The sequence below is a fragment of the Chiloscyllium plagiosum genome, chromosome 24, assembly GCF_004010195.1.
Source record: "Chiloscyllium plagiosum isolate BGI_BamShark_2017 chromosome 24, ASM401019v2, whole genome shotgun sequence".
Classification (NCBI taxonomy): Eukaryota; Metazoa; Chordata; class Chondrichthyes; order Orectolobiformes; family Hemiscylliidae; genus Chiloscyllium; species Chiloscyllium plagiosum.
Window position 1 is genome coordinate 52,293,667 of NC_057733.1, and position 19,049 is coordinate 52,312,715.

Genomic DNA, 19,049 nt, shown 5'->3' on the forward strand with positions numbered 1-19,049 from the left:
TGAGTTCATGGAATGCCTTGCCAGTAGCAGTGGTGGACTCTCCTTCATTATGGGCATTTAAACGTGCATTGGATAGGCATATGGAGGATAGTGGGCTAGTGTAGGTTAGGTGGGCTTGGATCGGCGCAACATCAAGGGCCAAAGGGCCTGTACTGCGCTGTATTCTTCTATGTTCTATAAAATACATTTTATTTCATATGAATCTTTCCACACTAATATAAAAAGGAGATTCAAATTTTCAAAGATCAAGTATTTAGTTTCCAAAGGCAGAAACAAGGTGGTAAATTATGCTAAACAAATCTATGTATTTATTATTGATGTAGTTCCAGAGCATTCCCAGAATGCTGAGAATTATTGTGGGTGTTTTAAAAAATTCATTCACAGGATGACGGCATCACTGGCTAGGCTCACATTTATTGTCCATCCTACTTGCCAAGCGGGGAGTTAAGAGCTGTCCATGTTGCTATGGGTCTGGAGCCACATGTCTGGCAGACCGGATAAAGTTGTTAGTTTCCTTCCCTGAAGGACATACATGAACAAGATGGGTGATTAGGCTTGATTGCTCTTCACTATTGTAACTAAAAACTCAAAAATTATGTCGAGATCATATAACACTGACTGCTGTACCTCTATTTTGGCTCTGGGTTTGGAAAAACACAATTGGTAGGAATGATTCATTCTGTTTTTTTCTGATAGGCAGCTGACGTCTGATTGCAGACCACAATAAATTCCCAAAGTATCTTGATAATATTTGTGTCAATTTTCCTAGATTTCTAAGAATGCTTTGGAGTTGCATTAATAATAGAGAATGACTTGATGCCTTTCATGACATTCAGACCCCCCTCCAACTTTTACCTGCCCATCCAGGACCCTTTACAATCAATGTGTTTGAAGTGTAATCACTGTTTATAATACTGGAAATGTGGCAGCCAGTTTTCTCACAGCAAGCTCCCACAAACCACAATATGATTGATGGTTGCTGGTTAAGTGATGTGGTTGAGGGATTAAAATTCTCTTGGACACTGGGGAGCATGCCTCTGTTTTTCTTCAGCATAGTGCTATTGGATTTCTAAAATTCTTACCCTGCACGGGTAGGCATGAGCCATTTTATCTCCTGTGAAAAGATGGCTTAAATATTGGCATTTTTAAATGTGAATGTTTTATCATGATCTCCCCAATTTAGAAATTGACTGGAAAATCTGGGTGGAGTCCACTTTCACCAAATCCTTGTGCATTAGATAATTATTAATCTTTATAATATCAAGAAAGTTATTTTGGAAAAAAGCAGCAAAAGTTGTATTTGACCTTGGGGATGGGACCTGCTGCATGTCATTCTCTGCAATGAGCTGTATTTTGAGGCAGGACCTCTATCTGTAGTGCATTACATTACCTAATAAGTGAAATTTTGAAAGATTTTATTTAAGTTTTTGGCAGGAGTAAAATATAAAGTGGTATTTATAGTATCTACTGTGGCAAAGAAAATGTGGCTTGCATTTTCCATTGTGGTATTGTGATATTTAAATATGGTGAAAGATTATTACTTGCACGGTGTGCAAGTATAGTGGGTTTGAATATCTAGTCAGAGCATTCACAATGAAAGCTACAATTATAAAGAATAAGGAAGCTCCAAGATGTTGTATCTGAAAGAAACATACAATACCAGACAAAGTCTGATCTGGCAGCAGCTGTGGAGAGAGAACATTTTAAATCTGGATGACACCTCTTTACAATGGAAACCTGATAATTGCTGGTTTGAACTTAGTTGGGATGCTTGGTCTTCCAGCTATTGTGCTTGCAGGACAGGCAAAGTCAGCTATTATCCATTCACTTGGTTATCCTGGGATTTCAGCTGGGAAATTGACGTCTTTAAAGACATCAGCTAGCTGAGTTATGACATTTGTCCCATTGACCTTCACTGTTCAAATGCATGAAGTCTATTTCAGGCCGTTGTCGGAACGTTGAGAAGAAATTGCAGAGCCCTTAGCAGAAGTGTTTTGTATCATTTATAACTATGTGAGGTGCTAGAAGACTGGAGGGTGGCTAATGTTATGCCTTTATTTAAGAAAGGCTGTAGAGAGAAGCCTGGGAACTATATAGGCCTGTGAGCCTGACATTGGTAGTTGGTAAGTTGTTGGAGGTGATCCTGAAAGATAGGATTTACATACATTGCGAACATTCCTGATGACAAGCTTTTGCTTAAAACTTGGACTGTCCTGCTCTTTGGATGCTGTCTGACCGGCTGTGCTTTTCCAGCACCACACATTTTGACTCTGCAGTCCTCACTTTCTCCTATGCATTTGTTGACCAGGATTAATTAGGGATAGTCTGGATGGTTTGTGCGAGGTAAATGTCTCTCAAACTTGAGTTTTTGAGCAAATAACCAAGAAGATTACTGAGAGCAAAGTATGGATGTTGTTTATGTGGACTTCAGTACGTCCTTAGTCAAGTTAGATTACATGGCATTTCGGATGAGCTTTAGGTCAGTTTTAGGTCCATCTTTTGTTTGTCATTTATGTAAATGATTTGGATGCGGGAATGGGTGGCATGGTTAGTAAGTTTGCAGATGACACCTCAATTGGTATAGTGGATGGTGAAGAAGAAGGTTATCGAAGATAACAAAGATCTGGATCAATTGGGTCCATGGGCTGAGAGTTGGTAGATGTTTAATTTGGATAAATGTGATTTTACATTTTGGTAAAACAAATTAGGGTAGGATGTATACAACTAATGTTAGGGCCCTGGGTAGTGTTGTCAGACAGAGGTGTAAGAGTTCAGGTACATAATTCCTTGAAGTTTGTGTCAGACATAGACAGGGTGATTAAGAAGGCACTTAACCCGCCTGCCTTTGTTGCTTACTCCATTGAGTATAGGAGTTGGGATGTCATGTTGACGTTGTACAGCGCATTGGTGAGGACTCTTCAGGAGTACTCTATGCTTTCCTGGTCGTCTTGCTATAGGAAGGATATTATCAAATTGGAAAAGCGCAGCAGGTCAGGCAGCATCCAAGGAGCAAGAGAATCGACGTTTTGGGCATGGGCCCTTCTTCAGGAATGGGAGGAAGAGAGCTTCTTCAAGGAAGGCATCCTTGCAAGAGGATTCGCAGTAGGTTAAAATCTTCTAGGAGAAAGTGAGGACTGCAGATGTTGGAGATCAGGGCTGAAAATGTGTTGCTGGAAAAGCGCAGCAGGTCAGGCAGCATCCAAGGAGCAGGAGAATAGAGCAGGAAAGGGCTTATGCCCGAAATGTCGATTCCCCTGCTCCTTGGATGCTGCCTGGCCTGTTGCGCTTTTCCAGCAACACATTTTCAGCTCTGATCTCCAGCATCTGCAGCTCTCACTTTCTCCTATTATCAAATTGGAGAGGGTTCAGAAAAGATCAAATTGCTGGGAATGGAGGATTTGAGTTATAAAGAAAGGCTGGGACAGTTTTTACTGGAGCATAAGTGAATAAGGGGTGACCTTCGAGGTTTATAAAATCATGACAGGCATTAAGGTGAATAGCAAGGGCTTTATCCTGCGAGTGGAAGAATTCAAAACTTGGGGCATATTTTTAAGGTGAGAAGAGAACTATTTTAAAAAGTGCCAGAGGTGGTTGCAGGTACAGTTGCAACATTTTAAAAGACATTTGGATAAGTACATGAATCGGAACGGTTTGGAGGGAAATGGGCCAAAAGCTTCTAAGCAGGAGTAGTTTAGTTTGGGACTATGGTATGTGTGGACTAGTTGGACTGAAGGGTCTATTTCCATGGTGTCTGGATGAATAATGTGACTTGGCTGAATTTTTTTTAAAAAATTGGTATTTGGCTTTTCATTACATCTGTTTTGTTCTTTCCTCCTTTTGTCTTGTCTGCTTTAATGCCCTTCCCTAATATTGCACAATGTTTTCCTTTGGGTGAAGAGATCCCCTCAGGTGTCAGACTTCTAACTTGCTAATTTGTCTGTATCTATTTGTTGTTCATCAGTGATCTATCTTTCTTTCTTTCTTACCTAATCAGTACAATCAAAACTTGTCCGTCCGTCCGGGTATTGAAGTGATTATTGCCATAGATTTATTCACTATAATCCACAGATTGCTTCACTTTTTCTTACAATTGTACCATCATCCTGTTAGGTTCTTTTTCTTTGAGATTCTTACACATTTGATGCAACTGCAATATGCTAACTTCTGTGAACAGCCAAAAATATATCAACACCAGGTTTATTTTGAAGCACTAGCTTTTGGAACGCTGCTCCTTTGTCACGTGGTATAAGATCATAAGACACAGAATTTATAGCAAACATTTATAGTGTCATTTAACTGAAATTGTGTATTGAAAAAGACCTGGATTGTTTAAGTCTCTCATGTTTTAGAATGGGCATGTTGGTTTCAGTTCTGCCATATGTAAATTCCAGAATTTTAAGTCACATTCTCAAGTGAACTTTAACAATAGGTGTCATGTTGGCCCAGATAATGTATTGAAGGTGTGAGGTGCCATGTGTGAGGCTGTCTGTGCCCCAATGTTCCGAACAGCTAAAATTTATTAAGTAAGTACAAGCTTTGGAGGAACCTTTTTAACATTCTTCGCAATGCTTGCGAAGCAGTGTCAAGAGAGCTCTCTGAACAAAGCTCCCTTATACAAAATTTTACATCATAGTCAGTAATGTCCCCAAGACAACCCCCTGCCACTCCCCCATAGTCACATGCCACTCAAGACACAATGTAGTGATTTGATTATTTTCAGAAATAATGTGATGTAGACTTTTCCCTAATGGCAAAATCTGGTGTAAATCATTTTTTTATTCAACTGCAATGTTCTTCTTAATTCTGAATAGGAAATGACAATGTAAATTTACTCTGAATAGTAAGAGATGGTAATGTAGTTTTTTACATTCTACCTGCAAGACAGAGAAACATACCCGGGACATCAAATTTCTTGCAGTTCAGCAGAACAAGTTTAATCCTTTAACATCTCATTCCCTCCTTTTCATCATTTCATGATAACAAAAAGTGCATTTTTCAGCTTCCATATCAGCTTATTCATAAGTATCATACAGTCAGTATTTAAGTTATTGACACACAACATACAATGATTATAACATTAAAAATTACTAGCCCATGTAGTAGGTAGGATCCTCTCATGTAGAAAAAAACATTCACCAGTAAAGTTCTTAAATCCACAGTCCTTAGTGACAACTCCACTCCCTCCAAGTTGAGTGGAAACGAGTCAGTTATCCAAAATCTCCTTCAGTAAAGTCCAACCTGAAAACAAAATCCAGTCTGTTGCACACCACTCTATGGAGAAATCTGAATTATTGGATAAGGGCAGTTAAATACTTAACAAAACTGACAAGACTTCTATCCTTGTGGAGATCCACTGGTATCCTCCATCTGAAGTATGAGTGTGAAGTACGGCAGCTGCAGCAGCAGGGAAGGTGAATTCAGCATTCTTTGCTGCTTCTACTCCGGCTCTGCTGTCAAATGTAACAAAGCCAACTGGCTGTTTAGATGTTAGCTTGATCAGTGAATGTTCATATCCTTTAAATGATCAAAAGAAAAGGTAAAGCTCACGTAGTTTAATATCCATAGAAGGTCCACTCTCAAAAAGTGTATGGGCCTCCTCTTCACCGTTGTTGGCTTATTCACTTTTCGTGCTCATGACTGGGGAGCTGCTCGAATCAGTTGGATCAGGTTGTGGAGGGGCAGGCGGTGGTCCGAAAGCATGATTTACCTGTGAATGGAGAAACTGTAGAGATGAGTTTCACTATTTATGTCATAAGTTTTGTACAATCCATAAACTTCTAAATTGTATTGCCTAAACAATTCAGTCATTTATAAATAACAATCAATGGTCCTAAAATCAAACCCTCGGGGACAGTGTTCAGGTTATTCCAAATGATTTTCCTTTGACAAATTAATACTTGACTCATGTGAAAGCTGTCATGAATCTGGAACAGCAAGAAAACAATGTTTCCTGTGCTTTAGCCATTGAAGAGGCAGTTTCAGTTCAGATTTAAATCTCAAATATTCATGGGAAATAAATGCAGAATATATTAAAATATGTTCTCCAAATGGAAACTATAATTTCTCCGTTAAAGCAAACAATAACCATTGCCACATATTAACTCTAACTTCTGATATAGTTCAAAGGCTTGATATTAATGACAAAAATGGTCCTAATTTTTTTAAGTTTCATGATCAGTGTTTTTAATTAGAATGTGTGTTTGCTGCCAAACTGACATTGTAAATTTAACTTCCCAAATAAAACAGTCAGAATTACAGTGGGTACAGACCAGTAAATGTACAGCTTTGGTAGAGATCAACATTATTTGAATTTGCAGTATGAAGGGGGCCAATGAAGTCTTAACAATAATTCAACAGCACTCAAAACAGCTCAGCCTCAAGTTCTAATATTCTCTCAAATCTGAACAAAACGTCAAAATTAAAATGCACTCTTTTTGTGAACACTGCATTTAAAAAAAGCAGCAAAAATATTTTAAAACAATACCCTCATCTGGCTAAAGCATGACCACTAACACAATTGTTTTTTTTTGAAACAGGTATTGTAGAATTTCAAGCAAATCAGGGGGTCAAGGCCCTCAATCAATTTGTTTTAAGGTTACACATTTGATAATTTTTAAAAGGACCCAATGTTGTATAATAATGTAAAAACAAAATCTGCCCGAATATATCGTCCACAAAGCACATTAAACTGAGATCCTGATTCAAATAAGGCAGAGCAGTTACTTAAAAGGATTTTGGGTTTCACCCCCACACTCTCTGCGAAATAAAACTAGTTCCCTGTAATTACAACCAATCTGCCAATTCACTCCTTATTCCCTGAATAAAGACAATGCTGTTGTATCTCGTCGTCATTCTTCTTGGGTTTTAAAAAATGCTGGAAGTCCTTAGTATGGCTTTGACTTACATTTTTCAACAGGTTCAACCCTTGCAAGGTTGACTGGCGTTATTAGCATCTTCCAATTTTGACCATACACAGTGAACACAGAAAACTAAAACTTAAGCCAGCAAAGAGTATCACATAGTATTTCGGTAACAAATCTGGGTCTTGATAGACACATTGTCATAATCTGGATTAGTGGTGCTGGAAGAGCACAGCAGTTCAGGCAGCATCCGAGGAGCAGTAAAATCGACGTTTGGGCAAAAGCCCTTAATCAGGAATAAAGGCAGAGAGCCTGAAGCATGGAGAGATAAGCTAGAGGAGAGTGGGGGTGGGGAGAAAGTAGCATCGAGTACAATAGGTGAGTGGGGGAGGGGATGAAGGTGATAGGTCAGAGAGGAGAGTGGATAGGTGGAAAAGAAGATAGGCAGGTAGGACAAGGTAGGTTGAAGTGTTCCGAGGCGGAAGATGAGGCGTTCTTCCTCCAGGCGTCTGGTGGTGAGGGAGCGGCAGTGAAGGAGGCCCAGGACCTCCATGTCCTCAGCAGAGTGGGAGGGGGAGTTGAAATGTTGGGCTACAGGGCGGTGTGGTTGATTGGTGCAGGTGTTCAACCCCAGGGCATCAATGTGGACTTCAACAGTTTCCTCATTTCCCCTTCCCCCACCTCGCCCTAGTTCCAAACTTCCAGCTCAGCATTGTCCCCATGACTTGTCCGGACTTGTCCTACCTGCCTATCTCCTTTTCCATCTATCCACTTCACTCCGCCCTTAACAGACTTTCCAATGCGTGTGAAGAAGTGTCAAGAGATCTCTCTGAACAAAGGGTTCAGTTCTTCCTTTACACACAATTTTACATCAGTTAGTAATGCCCACAAGACAATCCTCAGCCATTCACATGTAGTCACATGCCACTCAAGACATAATGTAGTGATTTGATTATTTCCAGAAATAATGTAGTGTAGATTATTCCTTAATGGCAAAATCTGGTGTAAATCTTTTTTTCAAACTGCAGGGTGTGGTCAGAATTTTAACTGCAATGTTCTTATTAATTCTGAATAGGAAATAACAACAATATAAATTTACTCTGAATAGTAGGAGATGGCAATGTAAATTTTTTTCATTCTACCTGCAAGGCAGAAACATACCACCCTAACCCTGGGACATCCAATTTCCTGCAGGTCAGCAGAAAAATTAACCCTTTAACATCTCAGTCCCTTAAAACACAAAATTATGAAGAGAATACATAAGATAGTAGAGAGGATGTTTCTACTGGCAGGTGAAACTAGAACAAGAGGGCATAACCTCAATTAGGGGTAGCAGATTTAGTACTGAATTGAGAAGGAACTTCTTCACCCAGAGGGTTGTTAATCTATGGAATTCCTTGCCCAGTGACGTAGTTATAGTCATAGAGTCATAGCGATGTGTAGACGCTACTTCAGCAAATGTTTTTTTTAAAGCTAAGATAGATATTTTATTGAACAATAAAGGAATTAAGTGATATGGTGAGAGTGTGGGTAAGTGGAGCTGAGTTCACGAAAAGATCAGCCATGATCTTATTGAATAGCGGAGCAGGCTTGAAGGGCCAGATGGCCTACTTCTGCTCCTAGTTCTTATGTAAATTGTTTTAACTATGCTGGTTCTTTGTTCTTGTTTTAATTATTTATACTTATCCAAGCGATGTCACCCAGCAAACTAAATTCACTTGAGTCCTATTCTAACGTTGAAACTTTATTTATTCCAAGTAATTATACAATTACCCTTGATGGATCAGATTACCATGTCCTAGAGTCATGGAGTCATACAGCATGGAAACAGACACTTTCGTCCAACCGTCCATGCCAAACATAATCCCAAACTAAACTAGTCCCACCTTCCTGTTTCTGGCCCTTATCCCGCCAAATGTTTCCTATTCACTTACATAAGTGTGTGTTCTTACATTAGTGTCTTTTAAACATTGTAACTATGCACGCATCCACCACTTCCTTAGGAAGTTCGATCCATGTGTGAATCACCCTCTGTCTTTGCCCTTTTCTGTCTTTTTTAAATCTCTCTCCTGTCACCTTTCATATGTCCCCTAGTTTTGAAATCCCCCATCCTAGGAAGAAAAATCTATCATTAACACTACCTATTCCCTTTATAATTTTGTAAACCTGTGTAAGGTCACCTCTCAACGTACTACATTCCAGTGAAAGATGTCCCTGCCTATCCAGCCTTTCTTTTCAACTCTGACCTCCCATATCTATCAACATCCTGGCAAATCTTTTCAGAACCCCCTCAAGTTATGACTTGGAAACGCTGGTGTTGGACAGGGGTGGAAAAAGATTAAAAATAACACAACACCAGGTTGTAGTCTAATGGGTTTATTCTGGCGCATTGCTCCTTCAGGTGGCTGTGGAGGTTGATGAAGGAGCAGTGCTCCGAAAGCTAGTGCTTCCAAATAAACCTGTTGGACTATAATCTGGTGTTGTGATTTTTAACTTTATTCTTGTTCTAGCAGGGTGACCAGAACTGGACACAGAATTCCAGAAGAGGCCTCACCAACATCCTGTACAATCTTAACATAACGTCCCAACTGCTAAAGTCAAAAGGACTGTGCAATGAAGGCAAGCATGCTAAATGTTGTCTGAACCACCCTGTCTATATGTGATGCAAGCTTCAAAGAATTATATACTTGAACCCTGAGGTGTCTGTGTTCTACAACGCTATCCAATGTCCTACCATTAATTGTATAAGTTCTGCCCCTGTTTGTTGTCCCAGGATGCAATAGCCTGTATTGCTCTAAATTGAACTCCAGCTGCCACTTTTCAGTCCAGTGCCCCATTTGATCAAGATCTCTTTGTAATTCCTTCTGAAGGGCTTATGCATGAAATGTTGACTGTCCTGCTCCTAGGATGCTGTCTGACCTGCTGTGCTTTTCCAGCGCCGCACTTTTCAACTGACTCTTCTGCATCTGCAGACTTCACTTCCTCCTAGTAACCTCCTTCACTGTCTATGATGCCACCAATTTTGGTGTCTGCTGCAAACTTACTAACCTTGACTTCTATATTCTCATCCAAATCATTTATATAAATGACAAACAATAGAGGACCCAGCAGTGATCCCTATGGAACACTGTCAGTAACAGGCCTGTAGTCCAAAAAGCAACCTTCTACCACCGCTCTGTCTTTTGCCGTTAAGCCAATTATGTATCCAATCGGCAAGCTTACCCTGAATCCCATGTGATCTAACTTGACTAATTGGTCTACCATGCAGAACTTTGGCAAAGGCTTTATTAAACATCTTCAGTAGGCCTCAGGTGAAGCACAGCTGATAATTCCAGCTTTCAAACAACGAAGAAAATTTCCAGCCTAGGAACAGGCCCTTCAGTCCTTCAAGCCTGAGCTGATCCAAATGTACTGTCTAAACCTGTCGGTCAATTCCTAAGCATCTGTATCCCTCTGCTCCCCACCTACTCTTGCATCTGTCCAGACGCATCTTAAATGAATCTACTGTGCCTGCCTCTATCATCTCTGCTGGCAACGCATTCCAAACGCCCACCACCCTCTGTGTGAAGTACTTGCCGCGTGTATTTACCCCGGGAAAAAGCTTGTCTCTATCCACCCTGTCTATACCCTTCATGATTTGGTAAACCTCAATCAGGTCCCCTCTCAAACTCAATTTTTCTCATGAAAATAAACCTAACCTCCTCAACCTTTTTTCATAGCTAGCACCTTCCATTCCAGGCAACATCTTCGTAAACCTTCTCTGCACCCTCTCCAAAGCGTCCACATCCTTTTGGTAATGTGGCACCCAGAACTGTACACTGTATTCTAAATGTGGCCGAACCAATGTCTTGTACAATTTTAACATGACTTGCCAGCTCTTAAACTCAATACCCCGTCCAATGAAGGCAAGCATACTATATACCTTCTTGACCACTCTATTCGCCTGTGCAGCAACCTTCAGGGTACAATGGACCTGCACTCCCAGATCTCTCTGCCCATCAACTTTTCTCAAGGTTCTTCCATTCATTGTATAATTCGCTTGAGAATTAGAATTGCCTAAATGCATCACCTCACATTGGTCTGGATTGAAAGCCATCTGCCACTTTTCCATCCAACTCTCCAGTCTATCTATATCCTCCTGTATTTTCTGCTACTCCACCAATCTTCATGTCATCTGTAAACTTGCTGATCATACCAACAGTGGCCTCTTCTAGATCACTTATGTATGTTACAAACAAGTGGCCCCAACACCAACCCCTGTGGAACACCACTGGTCACCTTTCTCCGTTTCAAGAAGCTTCCTTCAACTACTACTGTCTCCTGTTGCTCAACCAGTTCTTTATCCACCTAGCTAGATCACCCTCCACATCATGTGACTTCACTTTCTCCATTAGTCTACAATGGAGAACCTTATCAAACGCTTTACTAAAGTCCATGTATATGACATCAACAGCCCTTCCTTCATCTAACAACTTGGTCACTTCCTCGAAGAACTCTATTAAGTTGGTAAGGCACGATCTCCCCCACACAAAACCATGTTTCTATTTACATGTTTGGGTTGGTGATACCATTTCCTGTTGTGATGTCACTTCCTGTTCTTTTTCTCCGGGGGTGGTAGAAAACCCCCAACCCAAAGAAACCCAAACACATCAGTGCTTTGCCTGAGGCCCACTGAAGATGTTAGGGTGATGAAACGTCTGGAAATGAACCTTCCAGCTCAGCCAGCAAACCGACATCCAGAACATCAACCTGAGCTGCAAATCTTCTCAAAACTCAATTTAATAAAGTCCAAGTAAACAATATCTACTGCTCTGCCTTCATGAATCTTTTTGGTAACTTCCTCAAACAAACTATCAAGTTTTTTGAGACATGGTTTTCCTTGCACAAAACCATGCTGACTATCCTTAATCAAGTTTTGCCTCTCCAAATGCAAGTAAATCCTACGTTCTAGAATCAGGGGTGTAGGTTTGCTCGCTGAGCTGTAGGTTTGATATCCAGACGTTACATTACCTGGCTTGGTAACATCATCAGTGGCGACCTCCAAGTGAAGCGAAGCTGTTGTCTCCTGCTTTCTATTTATATGTTTTTCCAGGACAAACACATCCCCTTTATACAGGTCAGTTGGTAATGCGTACAGATACTCTGGCCACTCCCTCACAGTCACAGACCACTTTCTGTCACGTTACCCCAGGTACAATGGTAGGATGAGATCATCCTCCAAGATGATGCAAATGTAAATACCCTAATCCTGGGGAATTGTTATGCAGACCATTTCCTGACTCAGTGATTCCCCAAGATAATGTAGATGTGATATGTCCTAGCTTCAGGGGATTACTATGAAAGTGTTTCTGAATGCAAGGCACTGAATGATGGTTTAATTTGATAATAGTAGAGGAGTAGTAGCAAATGACTGTCTAAATGGAGTGGGAGTCATCCGCATTCCTGCATGAATGTCATCCCTACCCACTTTCAGAATGTTCAGTCAATGCAGTTTAAGCCTTTAATGTCCAGAGAGATATTCCAATTTAAACTTTTAACACTACAGTATCTCCTCTTCTGTAATGTGAACTGTTCTCAAAACATCAGTCTTCATTTCCCTGAGTTCTCCAGCTCCATGTCTCTGTCTGCAGTAAAAACCGATACAAAATATTCATTTGATATCTCTCCGATTTTCTGAGGTTCAGCACAAAGACAGCCCTGCACCCTCTCTAGTTGCCTTGTTACACTTGTTGTACTTGTAGAGTCTCTTTGGATTCTAACATATATGAACAACTTAGTTACGAATATATATAGTCAAACTTGAGGGTTTTTTGGTACGGTGGCAGTGTTTCTACCTCTCGGCCAGAGCATCCAGGTTCAAGTCTCCGCTGCTTCTGATGTGTCATAACACATACAAACATGACAGTGTGGCCAAATGGTGCTGATTTTAAAGGGTTTTATTGCACAGTGGTGAGGGGCCAGAAGTTCTGAGTCATGGCCAAACAGTTCCCACGTGTCCAAACAGGTTTTTGATTAAAATAACTACAGTCTCTACTTGTAATCTTGTTATTGCTAGCAATATTAATTGCTTTGTTGTTTGCAATGTGAATTAATTAGCAAAATAAGTGAAGAGGACATTCAGTAGAGCAAATACCTCCACCATGCCGTACTCATAATTGTGCAGCTCTTCCTTGCCTGATTGATGCTCTGTAACAACAAAGCTGGAAAAAAAAAGCTTTTTTTTTGTTGAGATTCCATATCTGAAGGGAGCTTCAGTCCAATCTGCATTCAACAATCTGCTCTGAAAGCTTTGCTCACATTTTGATAGCTCAGAGTCATAGATGTACAACACGGAAACAGACCCTTCAGTCCAACTCGTCCATGCTGACCAGATATTCCAAACCAATCTCGTCCCACCTGCCAGCACCCGGTCCCTATTCATATCCCATCCAGATGCCTTTTAAGCATTGCAATCGCACCAGCCTCCACCACTTTCTCTGGCAGCTCATTCCATGCACATACCACCCTCTGTGTGAAAAAAATGCCCCTCAGGTCTCTTTTATGTCTTTCCCCCCTCACCCTAAACCTATGCCCTCTAGTTCTGGACTCCCCCACCCCAGGGAAGAGATTTTGTCTGTTTACCCTATCCATGCCCCTCATGATTTTATAAACCTCTATAGGGCCACCCCTCAGCCTCTAACGCTCCAGGGAAAACAGCCCCAGCCTGTTCAACCTCTCCCGGTATTCAAATGATCCAACCCTGGCAACATCCTTGTAAATCTTTTCTGAACCCTTTCAAGTTTCACAACATCTTTCTGATAGGAAGGAGACCAGATTTGCATGCAATGTCCTATACAGCTGCAACATGACCTCCCAACACCTGTACTCAATACTCTGACCAATAAAGGAAAGCATACCAAAAGCTGCCTTCACTATCCTATCTACCTGCGACTCCACTTTCAAGAAGCTTGTGAACCTGCACTCCAAGATCTCTCTTTCCAGCAACACTCCCTGGGACCTTGCCATTAAGTGTATAAGTCCTGCTGAGATTTGCTTTCCCAAAATGCAGCAACCCCACATTTATCTAAATTAAACTCCATCTGCCACTACTCAGCCCATTGGCCCATCTGATCAAGATCCCATTGTAATCTGAGGTAACCTCCTTCACTGTCCACTACACCTCCAATTTTGGTGTCATCTGCAAACTGACTAGCTATACCTCTTATGCTCACATCCGAATCATTTATGTAAATGATGAAAAGTGGAGGACCCAGTACTGATCCTTGTGGCACTCCACTGGTCATAGGCCTCCAGTCTGAAAAGGAGCCCTCCACCACCACCCTCTTTACAGCCTTTTGAGCCAGTTCTGTATCCAAATGGCTAGTTTTCCTGGTATTCCATGAGATCTAAGCTTGGTAACCAGTCTCCCATGTGGAACCTTGTCGAATGCCTTACTGAAGTCCATATAGATCACATCCACTACTCTGCCCTCATCAGTCATCTTTGTTACTACTTCAAAAAACTCAACCAGGTTTGTGAGACATGATTTCCCACGTACAAGGCCATGTTATTGTAACAAGTTCTACATAACACCGGCAGCAATCTACAACATGGTTACTGATGAAGTTAATTTGTCCTGTCACCATATGTTAATGGATCATTTTTTTACAAAAGTGATTTTGTGCCTTTGCTGAAAACAATTTCATTCTTCCTTTAGCTACACAATCCATCTACTGGGTTTCATTGACATCCATCTTAGTTTTTGAGAGAGCCTATAAACAGGCTACCACGGGTAAAAACATTACATCTGCCCATCTTCAGTGGCTGATGTAAAAGCATAAGATTGCAGTGAATTATTATTTTGTAAGTATTAATCTAGTGCCAGCTAATCTATTTTCTAGATATTGAACAAGTAAATATTGGTTGAAAGAAAAATAGTGTTGGAAACTCTCTTGACAGATAACCTCTGTGGAGAGATAAATAGTTAACATTTCAGATTGCTTACTTTCTGAAAGATAATTAAAGTGAGTAATTGGTGTTGACTTAAGTTAGGTCTTGTAAACATTTGTGAAGGGCTAACTGATGGCAGAGTTTCTCAATTTTGATAGGAAAAAAATACAATGATGGAGATTGAGGTTCAGACTGATCTCCTTCAAGAAGCCAAGGAGAGTATCGAAGCAGCAAAGAGCTATAAGGATGAGCTGGAACAACGGTTACAAGGACTAAATCAAGCAAGAAAACAGGTCAGTTATTTTACTGGTGATCTTTCATTCACGGAAGAACTGCGTTTACCTTTCAGGTAATCTTGAGACATTCCAATACACTTCACAGTCAATGATTTTGTAATCTGAAGTACAGTCACAATTGTTTTGTAACCAAATTGTGCACAGCAAGAGTCATCAAATGATTGTGACATGAATGGTCAGTTGCATATTGGATAAACTGGGACATAGACATCAATGGCAAGGCAGGATTTCTTGACCATTTCTACTTGCGCTTTAAGGTGATGAACTGCTCCTTCTTGAATTGTCATAATCTGTGTGACAGAAATCTCCTCCTGTGGTACTGTTTGCATGGGGGTTCCAGGGTTCTGATGCAGCAGTGAGGTGTTTCCTACATTGCTGCATTGTTCACATTTAAGACCATAAGACTTAGGAACAGAAATTAGGCCATTCATCCCACTTACTGTATCCGTTGCTCCCGATGTGGTCTCCTCTACATGTGATCAGTATGAATATCTACTCGCACAGCGCTTCAGAGAATTTCTCTGGGACACCTGCACCAACCAACCCCACTACCCTGTGTCTGAACACTTCAACTCCCCCTCCCACTCTGCTGAGGACATGCAGGTCCTGGACTCCTCCATCACCACTCCCTTACCACCAGAGGCCTGGAGGAAGAATGCCTTGTCTTCCGCCTCAGGACCCTCCAACCCCATGGCATTGATGTGGATTTCACCAGTTTCCTCATTTCCCGCCCCCCCCCCCCACCTTATCTCAGTTCCAACCTTCCAGTTCAGCACCACCCTCATGACCAGTCCATCTTGCTTCCCACATATCTTCTGCACCCTCTCCTCCAACCTATCACCATTACCCCCATCTCCATTCACTTATTGCACTCTTAGCTACCTTCCCCCTCAGCCCCACCCCCTCCCTCCCATTTATCTTTCCATCCCTGAGGCGCTCAGCCTCATTCCTGATGAAGGGCTTTTGCCTGAAACGTTGATTTTCCTGCTCCTCAGATGTTGCCTGACCTCCTGTTCTTTTCCAGCACCATGCTCTACACTTACCCGTGCTCTCACTATATCCCTTAATTCCTTCACAGTTTAAAAAAAACTATCTTTGCTTTAAAACCGTTTACACAGAAGATAGGTGAGGTGCTAAATGAGTATTTTGTCTCTATATTTACTGAGAAGGATATGGAAGCTAAAGAACTTGGAGAAAGAAATAATGTATTGGAGTGTCCATATCAGAGAAGGTGGTGTTAGATGTCTTAAAACGCATAAAGGTGTGACCTGGTCAGGTGTTTCCCAGAACTCTGCAGAGCTCCTTACGGAGATATTTTAATCACTGGTAGCAGTGGGTAAGGTGTTGAAAGACTGGAAGATGGCTAATGTGGTGCCATTATTTAAGGAAGGTGATGAGGAAAAGTAAGAACTATAAGTCGGTGACCCCGATGTCACTGTTGGATAAGTTGCTGGAGGGGGTTCTGAGGGATAGGATCTACATGTGTTTGGCAAGGTAAGGACTGATTTGGAATAGTTAACATGGCTTTTGACTTTGGGAAATTGTGTCTGACTAACTTGATTGAGTTTTTTGCAGAAGTGACAAGGAAGATTGATGAAGGTGGAGTGGTGGACGTTGTCTATATGGACTTCAGCAAGGCGTTTGACAAGGTTTCGTATGGCAGACTAGTTAGCAAGATTAGATCACATGGAATCCAGGGAGAGCTCACCATTTGGATATCAAATTATCTTGAAGATAAGAGACAGTGTGTAGTGCCAGAGGGTTGTTTTTCAGACTGCACGCCTGCAACCACTAATGTGCTGCAAGGATTGGTGCTGGGTCCAATGCTTTTTATCATTTGCATAAATGATTTGGATGTGAATATCGAAGGAATGGTTAGTAATTTTGGAGATGACACCAAACTTGGTGTTGTAGTGAACAGTGAAGAAGGTTATCTTTGAGTACAACAAGACCTTGATCAAATGGGCTGACGGGTCAAGGAATGGCAGATGGAGTTTAATTTAAATAAATGTGAGGTGTTGCATTTTGTTAAGGCAAATCAGGGCAGGACTTATACACTCAATGGTAGGGTCTTGGGGAGTGTTGCCACACAAACAGACCTTGGACTGCAGGTTCACAATTGCTTGAAAATGGAGTCACAGGTAGATATTGTAGTGAAGATGTTGTTTGATACCACTTTAATGGTCAGTGCGTTGAGTATAGGAGTTGGGATTCAAAGAAAAATGCTGTAGTCAGCTGGATGCAAAGCTCACTCCTTGTGTTTCCTCAACCATGTGCCTCAGCCCCAACCTAAGAGGAACTCTTCCTGCTAAGCCAGTATCTGTTTTCATAATGTACTAGCCATCTTTAGTAAAGTAGCCAAGTTGAAGGATGTTTTGTACTGTGACCATTATGTCCAGGAAATAAAGACTTGAATCCCATGAAAATGCGCTGACTGAATGGGACCCAGACCTGAAAATGCCACTGCAAGTAAGGTGAAAACTTGCAATTTAAGTGTACAGTTGCTGAGACAGTATTCAGATATTATCGTAGTCTGCAGCTTTGACCTGATGCAGCAGAATATACAGCTTTTGATTTGAGTCCAGCAAAGTCTGATATGTGCATTGTCTTATTCTGGAAACGCCACATTATGAATATGAAAGGAAGTGTCTGATGCTTACTATTTGGGAACACTTGCAAAGTTAATGTGACCCCTGGTTATTTGTTGGAGCCCACTCTAAATATCTTTTATGTAACTGAAAGCACATGCAGCTTGCTGCAGTCTGTTTAGCCATCTTACTACTCCACTTTACGAAACGGCAAATGAAACTGAGCTGGGCAAGTAAACAGAGGATTTGTTCAGTCTCCCTCCAGTATGGGTGACACTGGCAAGGCTCCCTTTATTGTGAATTCCTTTCTGTCTTGATTTTAAAAATCAATAATATTGTGGAACTGGAGTTACATGGAGCCCAGACCAGATAGTGGTGACAGATTCCCTTCTCCGAAAGAAGTTAGTGAGCTCGTTAGACCAGCCGCTGAATCACCATTTTGACAGAATTGACTCCCCAAATGGGAGTTAAATTTATGAATTGTGTGTTCATAGCTCAGGATTATACTCAAATTACAAAACAAAATAGTAAGGGCTGTTTTCTTGCATTAATTAAAGCTGTACAGGACTGCTTCAACCCAAATGTGCCTTTTCTTTCAAGAGGTTCCCTGAAGATATTAATAACTCCCTCAGCCTCTCTCTCTTGCCCCCATATTGTTTGTGCACAATTCAGTTTTTAAAAAAACTTCAACTTGTTAATCATTTTTTTTTCATGTTGAATTAAGTTGACGGAGAGGGTAGATGCTTGAATGGAAACATGCCGTGGTTAAATCCCAGGCAAGGAATGTACTCAGTCTTATTTTTTGTGTATGACTGTGCAGGGTAATTTTGTTTAATTCAAAGCCTTTGTTCATGTTGCATATAAAGTAACACCAACAACAGATAGTGGAATTCACCTAAAAAGGAAACACAAGTTTCTCTTAAACTACTTCCTGTTTTATTGTAACTGTCTACTGGACAAATTGGTAGTAGAGATAAGGATTCAAAAGACTTTTGTGGCTTGTTGCATCACATCCTATCGCAAACATGTTGAAATTTGAAAAGTGCACACATCATTCAAAGCACTTGTTGAGTGGGTGGAACAAGTTAGTGACTTCACTAAAATAACTGCAATTATGCTTTGCCAGGAATGCTGGGGTTGATGGAGGCGTTAACGTAAATCATAGTCACTCACACTTTCCCAAACCTTGGTCTCTCCCCACCCTTGAATTATAAAAGTTCTGACTTGTGCTGAAATATAGTTTTTAGATACAGGGTTAATCTCATCAGCTGATGGTCCCGCTGTCTGTCTTCATTCAGATGCTTCTTAAAATCTGTCTTTGACCATGCTTCTAAGTCATCATATTAATATTTCTGTGTCTTGGTGTCAGACGTTTT

At 41.0% G+C, this 19,049-nt stretch overlaps 1 protein-coding gene across 6 annotated transcripts in view; it reads left to right on the plus strand.

The window, feature by feature from the left end:
* The window catches only part of crlf3 (cytokine receptor-like factor 3), an 88,674-nt gene that overhangs the window by 33,668 nt on the left and 35,957 nt on the right, over positions 1-19,049 (plus strand). For 3 of the 6 annotated variants that reach the window (XM_043715125.1, XM_043715124.1, XM_043715126.1), the window contains exon 2: positions 14,948-15,082. The exons of 1 other annotated variant lie outside the window; for it this stretch is intronic. In XM_043715125.1, the coding sequence (XP_043571060.1) occupies positions 14,960-15,082 (123 nt within the window). In that variant the 5' untranslated portion in view covers positions 14,948-14,959. Of the gene's footprint in view, positions 1-9,435; positions 9,480-14,947; positions 15,083-19,049 lie in introns of those variants that run through there. 2 more of the 6 variants (XM_043715128.1, XM_043715123.1) reach the window with 1 other exon arrangement.